This window comes from Lemur catta, chromosome 25, assembly GCF_020740605.2.
Source record: "Lemur catta isolate mLemCat1 chromosome 25, mLemCat1.pri, whole genome shotgun sequence".
In the NCBI taxonomy this organism is placed as follows: domain Eukaryota; kingdom Metazoa; phylum Chordata; class Mammalia; order Primates; family Lemuridae; genus Lemur; species Lemur catta.
In genome coordinates, this window is record NC_059152.1 from 9,492,857 (window position 1) to 9,511,569 (window position 18,713).

The 18,713-nt window shown below is 47.7% G+C and overlaps 1 protein-coding gene across 1 annotated transcript in view; it reads right to left on the reverse strand.

Annotated features, from left to right (window-relative positions):
- NID1 (nidogen 1) overlaps positions 1 to 18,436 on the reverse strand; it is a 70,564-nt gene extending 52,128 nt beyond the window's left edge. Inside the window, exons 1-4 of the mRNA XM_045537255.1 lie at positions 18,108 to 18,436; positions 5,717 to 6,016; positions 3,275 to 3,501; positions 1,413 to 1,798 (exon numbers count right to left, since the gene is read on the reverse strand). Of these exons, the coding sequence (XP_045393211.1) occupies positions 1,413 to 1,798; positions 3,275 to 3,501; positions 5,717 to 6,016; positions 18,108 to 18,332 (1,138 nt within the window). The 5' untranslated portion in view covers positions 18,333 to 18,436. The remainder of the gene's footprint in view (positions 1 to 1,412; positions 1,799 to 3,274; positions 3,502 to 5,716; positions 6,017 to 18,107) is intronic.
- Between the last annotated feature and the right edge of the window lie 277 nt (positions 18,437 to 18,713).

An 18,713-nucleotide genomic window follows, 5' to 3' on the forward strand; every position in this document is an offset into this window, starting at 1 on the left:
GCACCTTCTCCATTTCTGTGCCTTAGAAGTAAGTGAGCAAACTATTCGGTAAGTACCCCATTTTGCCTGTGGTTTAGGATACTCAGTAAAAACAAACATTTATGACTATGGCAATGAGACACATCAGAACAAGTAAGGAGAAATGAAAATAAGAGGCTGGGCGCTATGGCTGGAGACTGTAATCCCAGCTACTCGGGAGGCTGAGGTGGAGGATTGTTTGAGACCAGCCTGGGCAACATAGTGAGACCTCATCTCTTTTTAAAGGTTTAAAAATAAGAGAATAATATGGAATGGACTACTTTTCGGAAGGTCTTATGATAACTTCTTAGCAGATGCAGTAAAGAGTCACAGTAAACATATTCAAAAGCTTAGACTATCCCATTTATAGGAACCTTCATGAATTATATGTCAATCTAAAGAGAACACAATAGCTGGGCACAGTGGCTCATGCCTGTAATCCTAGCACTCTGGGAGGCCGAGGTGGGAGGATCGCTCAAGGTCAGGAGTTCGAGACCAGCTCTAAGCAAGGGCGAGACCCTGTCTCTACCAAAAATAGAAAAATTAGCTGGGTGTGGTGGTTCACGCCTGTAGTCCCAGCTACTTGGGACGCTGAGGCAGGAAGACAGCTTGAGCCCAGGAGTTTGAGGTTGCAGTGAGTTATGATGACGCCACTATACTCTAGCCTGGGCGACAGAGCAAGACTCTGTCACAAAAGAAAAAATAAAGAAAAGAAAATAATGAGCATAGTTTAATCTGAACATCTCTTATAAGACAAATAAAAGCATGCTGGAGTTCAAATCATTTTCCCTCAAAATGTAGCAAAAATCTGATATAACATGGTTGACTGGAAGATAGTATACTAAACACTATTTTTTTTTTTAAAAGGGGATCTACTTATTTTGTATTTTTTTCATTTTCAGGGACCAACTCTGAAACTGACAGGGCCTGGAAGGAAAACTAATCAACCATTCTAATTAGGAAACCAAGAGGAAACAAATGTGTACACGATAAGCTGCGTAAATAGCCAAAAGAACTTCTGAAATGTTTTTTCAGGTGGGTCGCATACATTTCTGACCTCAGAAGTCACAAATAAGAAAACCTGACTTTCAAAATAATTCTAAAGCATGTTTCTCTTTAAAACAGACAGAATGGAATACTAGGAAACTTAAAAGAAGACAAACTCAATGGTCTCTGTCACCACAGTCCTAATCCCGAAAGATCACTGGGCTTTGAAGCCATCAGGCATGTGACACCAAAGCTCTATGACTGTGGGCGTTCAGCACCCCCTTCCCCAAGCTCCGATCCTTACACACCCCCACATAACGTGCACAAGTGACACCCCTCCAGCAGTCCTCTTGTCCGGAAGCCCAAGTGTCCAAGAATGTCACCCACTGCGACGTTAATGTTCTTACCAACTCCTGTTTCCTCAACTTCGTCCACGTCTATGACCTGCCCGTGCTGCCGGGGAAACTTCTCGGCCGGCAACTGGAGAGACCTGGTCCTCTCGGTGGCAGGTCCAAAGGATCTCTCGGTGGCCGCCTGGCGCGGGGAGAGGACACTGGGGAGGTCGTATGTGCTGGCATCTCCCCTTCTAGGATTCCCGTAGGGGAAAAGTGTGGTGGCCGCGTCCTCCAGGCCCAGACGGGTGGTCGCCAGGTCATAATCTTCATCCTCCTCATCGTCGTACACTGCTCCATCGTCAGGTCCGAGGGTCACATCCGCGGGCACCACGCCACTGGCCGTGACCGGACTCCCGATCTCAAAGACCCAGACGCCCTGCTGTCCAGAGTTGCTGCTCCTAGGGGGAGGGACAGGCTTCTTGGAAACGGGCCAGCAACCCACGAAGAGCCCCCGCTAAGCACGCGGGAGTCCCGGGGATTCGTGCACATCTGAAGCCCCTCCCCGGAAGAGCAGTAGCTGTCCTCTCTGTTTGTCACAGAGCTGAGACAGTCCAGGGCTGTTTGCTGAGCCTGTGTCCACACGGGCATGACACTAACAAAGGCTCACCCTCTGCCATTCCTGAGGCAGGGACGTCCCTGGGACTTAAAATTCAACTTACTCATACTCATTCCTGGGAATGTACCCTATGAGCTAAGGCAGCTCATGTGACTGAAAGTGGCTCTATGACTTATGTCATTCATTTTCTCCACTATGTCTCTCCATGGCATGGTGTGACATGATAGAAATATATATTTGGCCTTTGTCCCTGAATCCTGGCACAAGACCTCCTAAAACCCTTGGAATTTCTGGAGTGATAAGAGTGCCTTTTTGTATGCTAACGAGTTGACTGGTGGCTGGGGGCTCCCAGAGGGCTTCAGGATGGGGGCTGGTGGCCAGTAAGACCAAGGCAGGATTAAAGGGTGGGAATGTTCAGCCCCTCTCCCCTGCGCCCACGTCCGGGGAGGGCAGATGGGCTGGAGCTGGAGTCGGCCACCAATGGCCAGTAAACCGCGCCTGTGCAATGAGGCCTCCGTAAAATCCCCTAAATGACAGATGTCGAAGAGCTTTTGTGTCCGTGAACACATCAAGGTGCTGGAAGGCTGGTACGGCCAGAGAGGGCATGCAAGCTCTGCCCCCCTAGTACCTCCTCCATTTGGCTGTTCCTAAGTTGTATCCTTTATGATAAACTAACAATAGTGAGTAGAGCACTTTGCTGAGTTCTACGAGCCATTCTAGCAAATTATCAAACCTAAGGAGGGGTCACGGAAACCCCGGATTTATAGCTGGTTGCTCAGAAGTACACATGGGGACACGGGACTCGCAACTGGCATCTGAAGCGGGGGGCCGTCTTGTGGGACTGAGCCCGTCACCTGTGGGGCTGCACCAACTCCAGCCCCAGAATCGAAATGACTTGAGGACGCCCACAGGTGTCCCCAAATTGGAGAACTGGGTGGTGTGAGGGGGGGAAAAACCCGCATATTTGATGTCAGCAGTGCTGTGGGTGATAACAGTGGAGACGTGGTTTATCTGAAATCCCAGCTCCACTGGCTGTGGGATCTTGGGCAGGTCTTTATTTCTAACTTTCTACTTACAGATAAAATGATAGAAACTTTTAAATGAGGATGATATCTATAAAAAATAGGCTACCTGTTCATTCGAAGAGTATATTCCCTTAAACTCATCAGAAAAACAGCATTTCATAATATAAAAATGACATACAAAACTTAAATCCACAGGAACATTTTTAGGTATGATCTCTAATACCCAGCACATGATTCTTAATAAGACAACAACATGAAGGGGAGAATGCATTGAAGAAACAAAGGAAGCATACTTGGCCAGATTCTCAATCGATTCTCTGTCATTTGCAAATATGTTATAAGCGCCATCGCTCTTCCACAGCGTCCCCACTAGACCTTGACTGAACGCGACCACAGCAGGGACCTGGTCCCCGTCCTTCTTGGAGAACGTCGTATGGAACTGCAGACCGTCCTCAGGGTAAAGGAAAATGGCGTAGGAGCTGGAATCAGAGGAGGCCAGAACAGCCTGGAACGTGTTTCTCTGTGAAGACGAGTTACAACTCAGTTACTCGGGAAGATATCCACAGACCGCAAAACGTGTCATTCACCAGACCATATGTAAAAAGGACAGTACTGCGAAGAGATGGCAATATTCTCACCTTATTCTAAAAGACATACTTCTGCAGCGAGGACCAAGTATTCCAGGATGGCTCCACTGACATATCCCTAAGGCTATGTCAACATGAAATTTTCTGAGTAATTAATAAATACCTTCTGCATAAATGTGACCCTAAAGTTAACCAAAAATTATATAGACGGTACCTGCAGATGGTGGCCTGCAGCTCATGCAACTTAGGAAATTCTTGCCCACAGAATTTATTTCCACGGCCATTAAACATATTCAACCACATTCACCATTTAACAAATATTTATTGAGCCCAAGCACCACGCGGTAGAAAATAACACAAGGTTTGGGAAAAAACAGACCTGGATCCAAATCTTTGCTCTACGCGTTATTGGTTGTGTGACCTTGGGCATGGTACTGAAGCTCTCTAAGCCTCAAAGTCTGCATCTATGAAACGAAGATAAAAACCATCTACTTCACAGATACATGAGGAAGACTACTCGAGATAACATATGAAGGGCCAGGCACAGAGAAAGGATTCCTCGAACATTAGTAGCTTTCCTACATGCCAGATATTGCCCTGAGCTCTGTGGATATGAAGAGTAAAAATGCATGGTCCCTGCACTGGAGAATTTACCATCTAGATGGGAAGACTGATGTGCGAACAAAATATTACAAAACCGGGGGATGGATTCTATGGCAGAGATATGAATAAAGCACCGTAGGAGCTGTAGGAGGAAGTGTCCCCTGCCGGGAGTGGCAGGAGCAGAGGAGGTTCATCCGGGCCGCAATGGAAGGGACAAATTTCAATGAACAAGCAGGAGGCGTTTGCTCCTGTAGGGGGTCGGGACGTCCCAAATAGAGAGGACAACCTGTGCAAGATAATGTAGGTGAAAAAAGAAGGCAGGATCAGGAAGTTCCAAGTCACTTGGCACAGCTCCCACACAGGGGAGTGGAGGTGTGACAGATTAGGCCCACGAGCCAGAGGAGGGCGTGGTACCAAGGGGCTGGGGGTTGGGCCTTTCTCACCCAAGTGAAAGGGAGGCGTCTGAGAAATGCAAGATTCAAGATTGGAGCAGTTCCCCAGTGTGGCACTCAGACAGATAACAGCTGGCAGGCAAAACGTGTCACCCAGGCCCCTAACAGACTCTCCCCAAATGTGTTCCGTGGGATGTGATGTGTCCTGTTTGGGGAGTTACTGGGAGGGAGGTATGGCCAAAAGGTTTGGGAACTGCTCAGTTAAACAATATTAAGCAGGTTTCTCTACTGCAGGACTTTTCAGAGTGAGTCTCCAAAACGGGGAGATACAGTTTTAGCATTCCCCAAACTAACCTGGCCGGGGGCGGCTACCTTTTCCCAAGGACTATCTCACCGGACTGGTGTTTTGTGGAACATACTTTGGGAACTACCAGCCTGGAACACCTCCCATTTACACGGATGCTCTGCGACCTTTCAAGTTTCTCTCTACCCCGTTATCCTATAAAAAATTAAGTCATGGTAGAGAGAACTTATTTTTCCAAGGAAAAATTGAGGCCTGTCCTAAAAAGTCACTCCAGGTCTAGCAGTGGCCTCTCGATCTACTGCAATACTCTCCTTCCCTCCCGGGCAAGTCCAAGCCTGGTCCTTAAAGCCTTCACCCACAAAGACTCCCACCCTGGGTTATGATAACACGGGTTCTAAACCGCTCACATGGTCCAAATGGTTCTTGTCTCCCCAACTAGAGTCTGGGCCCCGTCTTTGTATCTTCACATCCCTCAGGAGTACTTGGTTATCTGAACCTATTATTGTACATCAATAACTTCTCCATTTAATTAGAAACTTTCCTTCCACTATCTGCCACCTGAAGGAAGAACAGCCAGGGGATGCCATGTATCAAGCCTACTCTTGCCACACGGCAGTCTTCTCAGGAAATGTCTTTGTTTATATCTAATCACCATTGAAACACAGATTTATATAGCCCTGCAGATAAGATCTTGTGAGTTTTGGGCCTGCAATCACCAGCCTACTAGATTTTGCTTTGGATTTTCTATCTTTATCAATGACATAGATCAGAGCAGCACAGACCCCACGACTGAAGAGTTCAAAGCCAGCGTGTCAGACTATTTGCACTTGGACCTGGGGGAGCACTTACCTTGCCTGCCTGGGCAGGGTCCCCGCTGGGCCCTTGGTAGGGGGCCATAGACTCCCAAGTGACGACCACCACACTCCTGGGCTGGAAAGAGACCTCCGGGAACCCTCTCTGGACACACTCCGCTGCCAGCCGAGTGACGGCGGGGGATACGTCTTCTCGATAATAAACCTTTCCGAGGTCATCTGTGGTGTCTAAGTCCGCCAGGAAAGGCGCGATCGCGCCAAAGCTTGGTGGGAAGAGCCCAGGATGGGATTCTTTGGCCGGGGGTTCACTCACGGCAATGATGCCATTTGTGGTGACCTGTACAAAACCAAGCGTGGTTAAAAAGAATGCAGAAATGACCTTCCTCCTCAGTAGGACCCAGAATGCCACCGCAGGTACCGATGCTACGTAAAATACAACAGAATCTGACAAGGACACGCGCCTGAATTGCAAACCCCGGTATTCTTTTTCCAGGCAAGATGGGCTGGTGGCAGAAGCACAGGCATCATCATTAAAGCCTTAATGAATTTACTCAGCAAACTGAGTAATCATTCCAGGACTGGGCTACGTGCTGCGGGACCAGAATGGGTAGAGTCCAGCCCTTGCCTTCCCGGAATCCGCAATCCAGGAGGGGAAAGACTGACACAAACAGGCAAAGACACAATAAAGTGTCAATAAGTAAATCTGAATGGGACACTCCGGTATCACCAATTATTTTGAATAGTTTAACGTGTTAGGATAATGGCTAACGTTTATTGAATGTTTATCAAGTTCCAGGCATCTTACCAACATCCAATCCTCGGAAAAAGCCCATAAGACTAAATACTACTGATACCCATATTTTTCGGATGGGGAAATTAGGTAAATTCATCAGTGTGTCCAAAGTCACCAAGCAAGAAGTGGCAACACTGGGATATGAACCCATGGTGCTGACTCCAAAATTGGCCCTTTTAATCACATGTACAGCCTTCTTGAAATCAGTTATAACCGTCTCTAAAAACTATATCACTCTTCTTGCTCAGCAAAACCCACAGTCCTTGGGAACGTGGGAAAAGGCCGCTGAGATACTGTGGCCAGCAGTCCCCTGGTGTTGGTGGCGCTTGGGCTAACCAATGAGGTCTGACACCCTTCACTTCCTTATTAGTGTTGACCCACTGGAGGAACACGCCAGCAATCATTTTACTCAGAGAATCTGTGAATTAAAAGAAAAAAATTCCCTAATCACTTGGGAGAGATTTTCCAAATGGCACCCGGCCGCAGATTGGAAAAACACGAATCTAAAATAGCGACTCTCAGTTACTCAAGAGTTGATTACAAGGCCAGTGGATTTTCCAGCTCACTTCTTTCCCCCTTCCTCCTCCTCCCACAGCCTTATCCTTCAGTCACTTCTTACCTCATTACCAGAGGATGGGGGCAGAAAGGTGGGAAAAAGAGAGGAACTTAACACCCAACACTTGCAACATGCCAAAACCCTGCTAAAGAGGTTCAATGTGCACAGATGATTTGGCCCCAGGAAAAGAACTAGAGCTCTGGGAGTTAAATGTGGACTTAACACAACCCTCTCTTTCTACCAAACTTCATGGGCTATTAACTCTTTAGGTGACATGTTTTCTGTCATTACCTGGCAGCAGCAAGGCTCTCTGGAATATAATGACAGGCTGCAGAGAAGGGAGTCGGGCGAGGAGCTTCACCCAGCTGTTCTCTCCTGTCTTCCCTCCCAGAGATTCCGACATCTCCCAGCCACACGTCCCAGTGCGCTGGTGTGTGGGAGCGTGGGAAACAGCTCACTTTCTCAAGCGGCCAGAAGTTGGCAGCGACCATCTGCTAGTGGGAAATGATCACACGGAGGCCCCATATAGACAGCTTCATTTTAGAGAGCTGTTTTCCAGTGAAATTTAAATCAGTCCAACAATTTTGAAAACACTCCCGGCGTCTTTTATTATTTGGAATCTGGGCACAGGAATGTTTCTATTTTTACAAGGAATGCTTTAGGAATCAGGTTTTTAGACACGTATCTGAAGCACCGCAAATGCTGTGAACAAAGATCATACAGCCCTCGTTAGTATTATTCTTGGAAAATTATTTTTCTGCTGGTTTTACTGCACATTCAACTCAACCCTCCATGATAATGAAGAAAGATGACTTCAAAGGTAAATGTACCATGCAGAAAAGCCAGAAGTTTCATTAGATTCTTAGCTTTAAACTTCTCCCCTGGAAACTTTTTTTTTTCTTGCAGAGATAGTAATTAATAGCAAACCTGATAAGCAATATTCCTTTACACGTGGGTGCGAGTCTCATTTTGCAAAGTCTGTCAAGTGCGTGATGCTCCTACCTGCCTTGTTCCTTTTCTCCATTTTCTGAAGGTGCCATAAGGCAATTCAACAGCAGAAGGACAGGCAGGACAAGAGGACAGGCCAGAGGCACTTAGGAGGCAGGAGGCACAGACCCCAAGGAAACTGGACTGGGGAGCCCTGGCGTGTCTACATGGTCGCAGGGTGCCTACGGGTGTGCGTGAGTGCCCTGCCATGGGATGGCGCCCTGGCCAGGGTGGGTACCCACCTGGTGCCCTAGCTGCTGGGAGAGACCCCGGCCACCCCATGACCCTGAACTGGAATAAGAGGGTTGGAAAATGGATGAATGAATGAATGAATGAATGAAAATTATTGTAAGACAAAAATCTGTCCAGTATACAATAATCATACAAGCGCACAACAATAAATGATGCAGGACGAAAGCGCTCAGCGAGCCCCACGTTGGTTATCTTTAGTTTTTGACCTGTGTGGAGGTTGGAGGTGCTCCTGACAATTTTTGCTTTGCAAACATTTATCTCTTGGTTGAACCCACCATGACCATGACTGCTGTCACTCACTGATTCAACAAAAATTGGGTAAATAATTATCTTACTTGTTTCTACTATTCTTTCTTAAATGCATGTATAGCTCACGTACATTTCAATGTTTAATATTAGAAGTGTTTTGACCTTTACTTAGGAGTTTGGTGATGTGCTTGTGACCAGAAATATGTAGAAGGAAGTTAGCTCTTATTTATAGCAATTAGCCCATGGTAAAATTGGTTTCATTGAACAACGTTTTGCTTAAAGTCATTGCAGTTTCCAAGAACCTATGCGTGACATTAAGTGAGGACTCACTGCACATGGCACTTTCTCCGTCCCTTCTACTGCCAGCACCCTCTCCCTGACTCGTTCATGCCCATGGCTGGCTCTTCCTTGTCCTTGAGGCCTCACTGCAATAGCACCTTCTCAGAGAGCCTCCCCACTGCAGTGCAAGCTCCGCCCACTCGACTCTCACCCCACCTCACCTCCTGACTTATATCTCTGCCTCCTGCTTGTTTCCTTCCTACCTGTTTGCAGATCTGGCTGCTCTCCCCACTACGTGGTCAGTTCCTCGGGATCAGAGACCATCAACCTTGGTCCCCACTGTAGCTCCAGAGCTGACGTGCACCTGATCCACAAGAGTTCCCTCCCTTCCTGACTTCCTCCAACACACGGGGCAGGCAGGTTCAATACGGGATAAGACCTGTACACCTAGGTCGTTTTAGAAATCATGCCTGAGGGCGAGCTCAGCTGGGCAGCACAAGAAAGAACTGCAGAATTATGGTTTCCTGCAGTGCAACACCAGTTACTAAACCAGAGTGCATCGACAGGAATCGACAACTTAAATCCGGCCAAGTCTCCACATCTAACCACCAATCTACAGGAAATACAGGGGACAGAAGAACATATTAAATGACACCGTGGGGATGCAATCAGCAAGATCCAAAATATGGGCCAAATGAGCAGACAAATACCCAGATTCTTTAATAAATAAATTTCAAGGAAAAAAAGGGATGGGAGGAATCTGTAGATTTAAAAGTCCTAAGAGACATATCCGCCAAATGCAATGTGTTGGCCGTGTCTGGACCGTAATTTAAACCAATCAACTGAAAAGCAAAATAACAACATTTCATGAAACTATTCGGATATTGAATGATAGTAAGGAATTATTAACATTTTTAAGGTGTGATCATGATTTTACTGTTTTGTTTTTGAAAAGAGTCTTTTTTTGAGGTACATTCTGAAGTCTTTACAATGAAATAAAATGTCTGGGATTTGCTTAAAAATAATCCAGTTTGGGCCAGGCAAGGTGGCTCACACCTGTAATCCTAGCACTCTGGGAGGCTGAGGCGGGAGGATCACTCGAGGTCAGGAGTTTGAGACCAGCCTGAGCAAGAGCGAGACCCCATCTCTACTAAAATAGAAAGAAATTATATGGACAACTAAAATATATATAGAAAAATTAGCCGGGCATGGTGGCACATGCCGGTAGTCCCAGCTACTCGGGAGGCTGAGGCAGGAGGATCGCTTGAGCCCAGCAGTTTGAGGTTGCTGTGAGCTAGGCTGACGCCATGGCACTCTAGCCCAGGCAACAGAGCAAGACTCTGTCTCAAAAAAATAAAAATAAAAAATAAAAAAGAAGGGCAAATGGCTTTAACAGATAAGTCAACACTAACGTTCTCGGTCAGGACTAGGGCCTGTGGCTCATTGTCTTTTGTTTTGTTTTGTTTTTCCAGCTTTACTGAGATAAAATAGACAAAGGTATATAAATGTAAAGTATACCACGTGATTTGATATAGATACGTGTTGTGAAATGAGTACCACAATCAAGTTACTTAGCAGAGCTATCACAGACACATACACCAACAGGACGGAAACGAGAGCCCAGAAACAAACCCACACATTTTCAATCAACTCATATTTGACAAGGGCACCAAGAACACACCACGGGGCAGGAAGAGTCCCTTCAGTAAAGTGTTGGGAAAGCTGGCTATCCATATACAAAAGAATGAACATGGACCCCTATTTTATAGCACTCACAAAAATTAACTCAAAATGGATTAAAGACTTAGATGTAAGACCTCAAACTCGTAGAGGAGAACATAACGAAAAAGCTCCTTGACATTGGTCTTGGCAATGATGTTCTGGACATGACACAGAAAGCACAAGCAACAAAAGCAAAAATAAATAAGTAGGACTCCATCACTGTCCTTTTTTTGATACACGATAATTGGGTATATTTATGGGGTACATGTGATATTTTGAGACATGCATACAATGTGTAATGACAAATCAGAATAATTAGTATATCCGTCACCTCAAACATTTATCTTTTCTTTGTGTTGGGAAGATTTCACATCTTCTCTTCTAGCTATTTTGAAATGTACAATAGATTGTTGTTAACTATAGTCACCGTACAGTGCTATGGAACACTAGACCTCATTCCTTCTCTGTAACTGTGTGTTTGTACCCATTAACCAGCCTCTCTTCATCCCCCACCCCACCCTTCCCAGCCACTGGTAACCATCATTCTACTCTCTACCTCCATCCATCATTGGCTTTGAATTCCTTCCCTCCCCAGACTTCCCTTCCCTGTCCCTCCCCTCCCAGGGATTTAGGAGTGTTAGTCGCATTCATGAGCAGACGGTGCTGGCAAAAGCAGATTTAGTCGTTAAAGTTAATCAAAATCTACAGAGCCTTTAGGGACCCCATGCAGTGCCCTGGGTCCAGAAAGGAACAATTATTATTATTATTACTAAACGTAAGTACTGCACAGCAGTCACCAACATTACTTTCTGTTCACCACGTTTGTGCTCGTTAAAAAATTATGTGGATTATGGGACCAGACTTTAGTTTTGATATGAATGTTGGTGAGTAAAAGGCTGGAGTAGAAACGTGCTGGAAAAAAATGTTGCGATTGCTTACAATCCTCCAAACTCACCATGGCGTGCCACCTACTGAACACCACGTGCTTTTGCATCTATGATCTGCTCCTTCTTGGAAACCTCCTTGAAAAACCTCCTCCAAAAACCTCAGCGTGTGTGCTCCCCAAAGTCTCATTTTCCTTGTGAAGCCTCCCTGACCTCCCCAGCAGAGTTTACCACTGTTGCTTTCTGTCTGCCCCCTCTCTAACTTTGCAATTAGCATCTTAGAGCCCTGACTCCCAAAAGCACCAGCATGTTCCTTGCTACCTATATAGATCACACTGCAAAACCCTTGTAGATTCAACGCACTCTTGAGACAGCCCATGTGAATTATTGAGAGAGCTGCTAACAATAATAACATTATATTATTGTCTTAAGGTGACTCAAACCAACCAAATATTGCCTAGATGAGTTCTTAGTGGATTTGCATTAAGGAATAAACACTTTTTTATTGAAAAACAGCTACTTCCAGCATGTTGACCAATGCAAATATTGCCCTGAAATCTTGCTTACAAATCAGTTCACACCGGAAAAAGGTTCCCTTAGGAAAGCTAAACTCCGGCTCACTAAGATACTAGTACAACTTAATGTCCCTTTACTGAACATGTCTATCCGCTCACCCCAAGGTTCCACAGCAAACAATATGGCTTTTCACCCAGCTGCCACAGGGCAGAACGTGTCAAGTATGTCACAAAAACCCCAGGGTGAAAAATGCCAAGAACCACATGGTTAACAGCTGGAACCACTTACATACAATTGTTTCAACTCAACTGACAAGAAGGGGATGGACAGAGACTAACTTACAATGGGAGACTTTTCCCATTTTAAAAAGCACTTTTTATCTCATTTTCATCTTTAATGTGAACTTACAGGCAGCATGAATCACTAGAAAAAGTCTAAATGCAGATGCCCAATACGTTTCAATTTTGTGTTAGATTTCTCATGTCCAAATGCAGGCTGAAAAAGTGAAACAGCCATCTTTTTTGCCTTCAGTGAGCCTGGTAGCAGCAGCCCCCGGGGGCAGAAAGCAGCCTGCAATAGTAGGGGAAAGAGTTCTTCAAAACACGTGTGGTTGGAGAATGCCTGAGGTAGGCACAAATGAGAAACAAACAGGGTCGTTTTAGAAACGCAACTAGCTGTCCTGAGAAGACAATGAAATTCAAACCCCATGGGCCAAAGGCAGTGGGAATTTAAGGTAAAATAATTTAGAATAAAGAATGGAAAAGTAACAGTTACTGAATGTCTGCTAATTTTGAGGTCCTTTACTAAGAATGTTTGCATTTTTACAAATTTCATACGCCAAGCATTTAATGCAACCTGATCCCTCTTTTCACATGCATGAAACAGACAAAGAAATGACAAGAGACTAAATTTAGCTTAATATCACACAGCCAGCAAGTGATAGAACTGAGATCGGAACCCACGTCTGCTGGAGAACTTAGCCAGGACTCAGGCTGTTTCAGTTGGCAGCCCAGTTTAGAGAAATCGGGGGCAGAAGTCATGGAAGTTGCAAATTTTCTTGGGGTGGGTTTATGGTTAGTGATTGTGCAGCTAGAAGAGTTGGAAAACTAAAAGGGCCCCAGAAAAGAAAAACTTGAAAAAGAAATCTAGAAAATAGCAAAGTCCAGGACACAATCAAGATAGAGATTGATTACTTTCAGCCTAGAGCCCAGAGGTGGACCTTGGGCCTCATGCCTAATCCATCTGCAAGGCACTTTACAGTTAGGAAAGCATTTTTTCTCTAGTTATCTCATTAAACCTGGTAAAGATTAATATCGTTTTCATTCTTTATTTGAGGGGAAAAAAATGAGTTTCAGTTTATATAACTCGCCTAAGATCATACACCAGAAGTGCCAGCACAAAACTCCAAGTCCAAATTGCAAATGTTTTCCATTAACCCCACAGAATTAGAAATAGAAACAAAAGAATTAGCAAATAGAGATTAGGGACAATCTAAGGGTAACAGAGATGAGTCAACGTGCTCAACTTAATCCAGTTAATGAGTAATGAGAGACTTTGTTGGGTTTTCTATTATTTTTGAGACAGTCTTGCTCTGTTGCCCTGAGTAGAGTGCAGTGGCGTCATCTTAGCTCACAGCAACCTCATACTCCTGGGCTCAAGCAATCCTCCTGCCTCAGCCTCTCGGGTAGCTGGGACTACAGGCACACACCACCACGCCTGGCTAATTTTTTTATTTTTAGTAGAGACGGGGTCTCGATCTTCCTCAGGCTGATCTCGAACTCCTGAGCTCAAGCAATCCTCCTGCCTCAGCCTCCCAGAGTGCTAGGATCACTATTCTGTGATTCATCCAGGGTCACTGCTGGACCATAAGGCAACTCTGGGCAAATCAGAAGAAGGTGACCCTTCCTTTGGGTGGCCTGAGCCCCACGCTGAAGCTCAGGGCTTGGTGAGTGGAGTGTGGGCTAGATTCCAATCCCACCTTGTCCCCTGGGCCGGAGCCCTTGTCCTGTGAACAGCAGAGCCATAGGTGTTAGCCCTGGGCTGGACCAACAAATTCATAAACCTCCTATGTGCTCCTAAGTGTGGCAGTTCCACAAGTGAACAACTAGAGGGGTGTGTGTGGGTGTGTGTGTGTGTGTGTGTGTGTGAGAGAGAGAGAGAGAGAGAGAGAGAGAGAGAGAGAATGGAAAGTAGAGTTAGGATGAGTCAGGAAAGAGGTATACAATCTTTTTGCTACCAAAGATATCCTTTTATTATTTTTCTCTGGCATGAAAGATTTTATCTCCAAAACAAACTGAACATATTAAATAATAACTCAACCATTTCTCCATTTTTAGGAATCAAAGAAAAATCATTTAATAGGCAATAAAATCATGTTCCAGAAATTTTTCTATTGATCTACACACCCTATCAGAGCTTCCAATCAGCATGAGATAACTGACATTAGTAAACTAAGATGATAAAATTCCAGGCAAAGGAAGAAAGCGGTTTTTATCGTCTGCACAACCTCATTACAATTTTGAAGAACTCTCACCCAAGGAGTTCAAAGTTCATTGGCCAAGGCAGCAGAACTTGTGTAAAATGTCCACTGGCTTAGTTGGCTGGCCGATTAGACCCAGGATGGGGTCCAAAGAATGGCTGGGTCATCAGTGGGACTATGCTGGTTTCCTATCCAAAGATAATAGGCTATTCCATGGGGACAATTAGACCTTATCATATCGGGAGTCTGCCGTGGCCCGCAGGAGTTAGTCTGGCAAGCAATATGGCGCCTCACCCTGCCATGGAGTATTTCCCCAGCAACACCCTTCTGCCTTTGAACATCTGTCACATTGAGGCTGAGGCATGTGATGTCGGGATAGCATTACATCAGCAGTTCTCCAACATTTTGGTCTCAGGACCCCTTAAAAGACTTAAAAACTAGTGAGATCCCCAAGAACTTGTTTTTCTATAGGTTATCTCAATCAATATTTATCAAGTGAGAAATGAAAACTGAGGAACATTTCAATATTTAAATTATGAACTAGTTACATGTTAACATAAATAACATTATCTTTCATGAAAATAACTATATTTTCCAAACCAAAAATATTTAAGGAGAGAATTGTCACTGTTTTACATTTTTGCAAATCAACTTGACGTCTGGCTTCGTGGAAGACAGCTGGATTCTCGTATCTGCTTCTGCATTCCAGCTGTTGTAGTAGCTATCACACATGTAGCCTCTGCTGTACACATGGAGAGTGTGCGTGTAGAAATCAAATAACATCTTAGTATTATTAGGAAAAGAGTTTGACCTTGCCTATTCCTTGCAAAAGTCTTCAGGACACCCAGCGATCCCTGGACACTTTGAAAACTGCCATGTTAGAGCATCACCAGTAGTAGGATCATTTCCCAGGGCTCTGACTCCAGCTCTCAGCTTTTTTCTTACTATCCTATTTCCCCTTGTAAACCAGTCTCCACTGGCCCATTCCACACCCCCCCCAGCCTGACTGCTCACTTTCAGGTGTACTGGCTACAGGGCATCCACATTCTGGTCCCCTTGTTGGTCCCAACACCCCAGAGTCAAACCTAGGCTAATGCCCTTTCACTCAAGTCAGCCCCTCCAGCCACCCCACCACTGTCTGCCGTCTACCTCATGTCCCATATGTAACCAGTTGGCCAGAAATCCTGTTGATGCATCTCACACCACCTCTCAGATCCACCCTCTTCTCTCCTCGTCCCCTTTTCTGTAGGGCTCATTGCCAAGTGTCTGGATCACCCAGCAGCGTATAGGACTGGTTTCCCTGCTTCCAAATTCTCCCTGGTCCATTTGTCCATGCCGTTTTGCAAACGATTGCTGGGCTTATGTTACTAATGACAAGCACGCCTTGTGACCAGCTGCAGATAGTTTAACCCACCAACCACCGACCTTCTATCCATCTTTCATGACGCTACACGGAGTATATTGCATCATTTGGCCCCAGCTCTTCCCCTCTCCCAGTACCCATGCCTGCTGTCACCATGGTTCACCTCACCTATGCACTTTGGGCCCAGCCATGTGACTTCATTGAGACAGCTCTGAAAGGCCATGCCAGCTTCAGAGCTCTCCAGGTGCTGGCTGAGACTTCACTGAAGCTGGGCTTCTCCCTCTGCTCAATTCTCCTTCAGTTCCCTCCCTTCCACAGGTGTGGATCCGACAGCACCCTAATAAAATAACCTGCCTGTTTAGCCTCCATCATGGTCAAAGTCAGCTTCCTGGAGAATGCAACCTACAGCACAGACCCAAAGAGACCTGTGGGATTCTTTCTCCTTGAAATGCAGAGTAAATCCAAATAGACCTGAATACTTTGACAGAGATCTTTTTTTTGGGGGGGGAAGGCAGGGTCTCGCTATGTTGCTGTGTTCCTCAGGCTGGTTTTGAACCCCTGGCTTCAAATGATCCTCCTCCTCGGCCTCCCAAAATGGTGGGATTACAGGCATGAGCCACCACAACCAGCCAGGCAGGGATCTTTTTGTAGGAATAGATTTTTCTAGGTCTTTGAATGTAGTGTGGTTAGTCTGATGCCACAGGTAAAGGATGGTCCCAAATTTAACAAAGAGGTTCTTAACCTGGGGTCCAATGACTCCCACAGAGATTCCTGAGTAGAATTCAGTGGGTCTGTTAATTTAGATGAGAAAAAGAAATTTCATTTTTATTTTCGATAACTGCTGATATTTAGCATTTCCTTCTATAATGAACGTAGGCAACAAAGCACAGTACTAGTAGCACTTAGTGACTCTGCCACTATTATAAGTCACAAATATTTTCATATCACATTATACAGGGTGTCCCAAAAGTCCCCATACAAAGGAAAAAAATTTGTAAAGTTGTGTAATGAATATTTTGTACATAACAGTACATTTAGTTACAATTTCCCATTTTCCCTATGTATTGTGACTTTTGGGACATCCTGTAGTTGCTGCAGGTGTCTGAATACTGTTTACCGTCCTCACAAGCTTTGAAGTTCAATAGTTTCCTGACCTTCCACTGGCCCCGCTGCTGCTGCAGCTTGTTATTTAACGTGGTTAAAAGTAAGCACGTACACTACTGCATAAAATGTGCATTTAAAAACATTTTGATCTATATTTCAAAACAGTTGGTTTCCTTAGTGACCTCGTGGGTTTTATTTTCTGCGTTTCAAAGCATTACACTGAAAAGGGGTCGCAGAGGCTTCACCAGACTCTGCACAAGGGCCGGGGGCTGTCCCCCAACGAGGGCGAGGCCTCTCTGCGGATCGGGACCCTGAGGGCTCGGATCGGGACCTTGAGGACTCGGATCGGGACCTTGAGGACTCGGATCGGGACCCTGAGGACTCGTTCTTTTCAGGCCAAGCCGACGAGCTCCACGTGGGCGCCGTCCCAGGCTTAGTCTGCCCCGGCGGACCGGGGGCACAGCCATCTCCCGGGCGGGACAGGCTCCAGCCCCGCGTGTGGCCGCCCCCGCTCCTGGAATGCGCTCGGGCTTTATATGAAACCCACATGGTGGGCGGCTGGGAAAGGCGGCGGCACGAGAGGACTGTGCCGAGTTGACAGCGCCCCCCAGGCCCGGCCCGTGCTGCGGAGGCTCCAGAGAGCTCCGGGACATCTGGTCTCGCTCCCCATGGGGGGACCCCCGCGGTGACAAGGCTCGGCCACAGGAAATTGGATCGCCGGGCGCCCTGCGTTCCCAGCCCTGAACCCCGGACTAGAGAGCGGATCACTGCAACACACATCCGGAGTCCACACGCACGAACGCGGGTCCCCGGGGCGGAGAGCCGGGTCTGGCTATCGTCCCCCCCGCGCCGGCACCCACGGGAGTGCCAGGCCCCGCAAAGGCCCAGGACGATGCGGAGCCGCGGACGCACTTCCCGGCGGCGACGCAGCCCGCAGCCGCGAGGGGGAAACTCCGCCCGGGGTCCCCGGGTCCCCGGTCGCCGCAGGGCGCGAGCAGAGCCCCACGCCGGAAAGCCGCGCCGCCCCGGGACCCGCGCGCTCCTCGTGTGACAGTGGCTGGGCGGTGGGGACACCCCGGCGGCAGGGTAGAGGCTGGGGCCGCCCCTCGGCGCGAGACCCAGCGCCGCGCCAGGTCCCCAGGGGGCCCCCGGGGCTCGGTCGCCGCCCGCGACGCCCACGTCCGTCCGGCCCCGCCGCGACCGTCCCTCCCGCCGCCCGACCTCGCGTCCCGGGCCGCACTCACATAGACGGAGTTGATGTCGGATTGGTCGTAGAAGCGCAGCGCCCAGCTCAGCTCCAGGGCAGGGGAGACGCGGTCGTCTCCGGCCTCCAGCTCCAGGTCCCCATGTCCGGGGCCAAAGGGGAAGAGCCCCTGGCGGCTCAGGCAGCCCCCGGGCCCCGCCAGCAGCAGCGGCAGCAGCAGCGCCCGCGTCCACGCGGCCCCGCTCCGGCTGCTCGCGGCCAGCATGTTGCCGAACTGCGGTCCCGCAACCCGAGCGGCTCGGCGGCGGGAGCTGCCGCAGAAGGCGGAGACGTAACCGGACGCCCCCCCGCAGCCCCCTTCGCCTCCCGCCTCCGTCCCGGCGTTCCCACCCCGGGAACTAGGGGAGGGGAGGCGAGGGGAGGTGGGCCGGGCCCCGCCCCGTCCAGCCGGAGCGGCCCAGTGGCCGCGAGGGGGAGGGCGAGGGCGACACCGCGTTCCCGGGCCGCGCCGGCAGCGGTCCCCTCGCCCCCCGCGGGGTAGTGGGCGCTGGTGCCCGCGATTCCCGGAACCAACCCGGTTCCCGCCGAACGGCCCCTCCGGGAGGTGGGAGCAAAGCTGCGACTCTGCACTATTGTCCTCTGATCA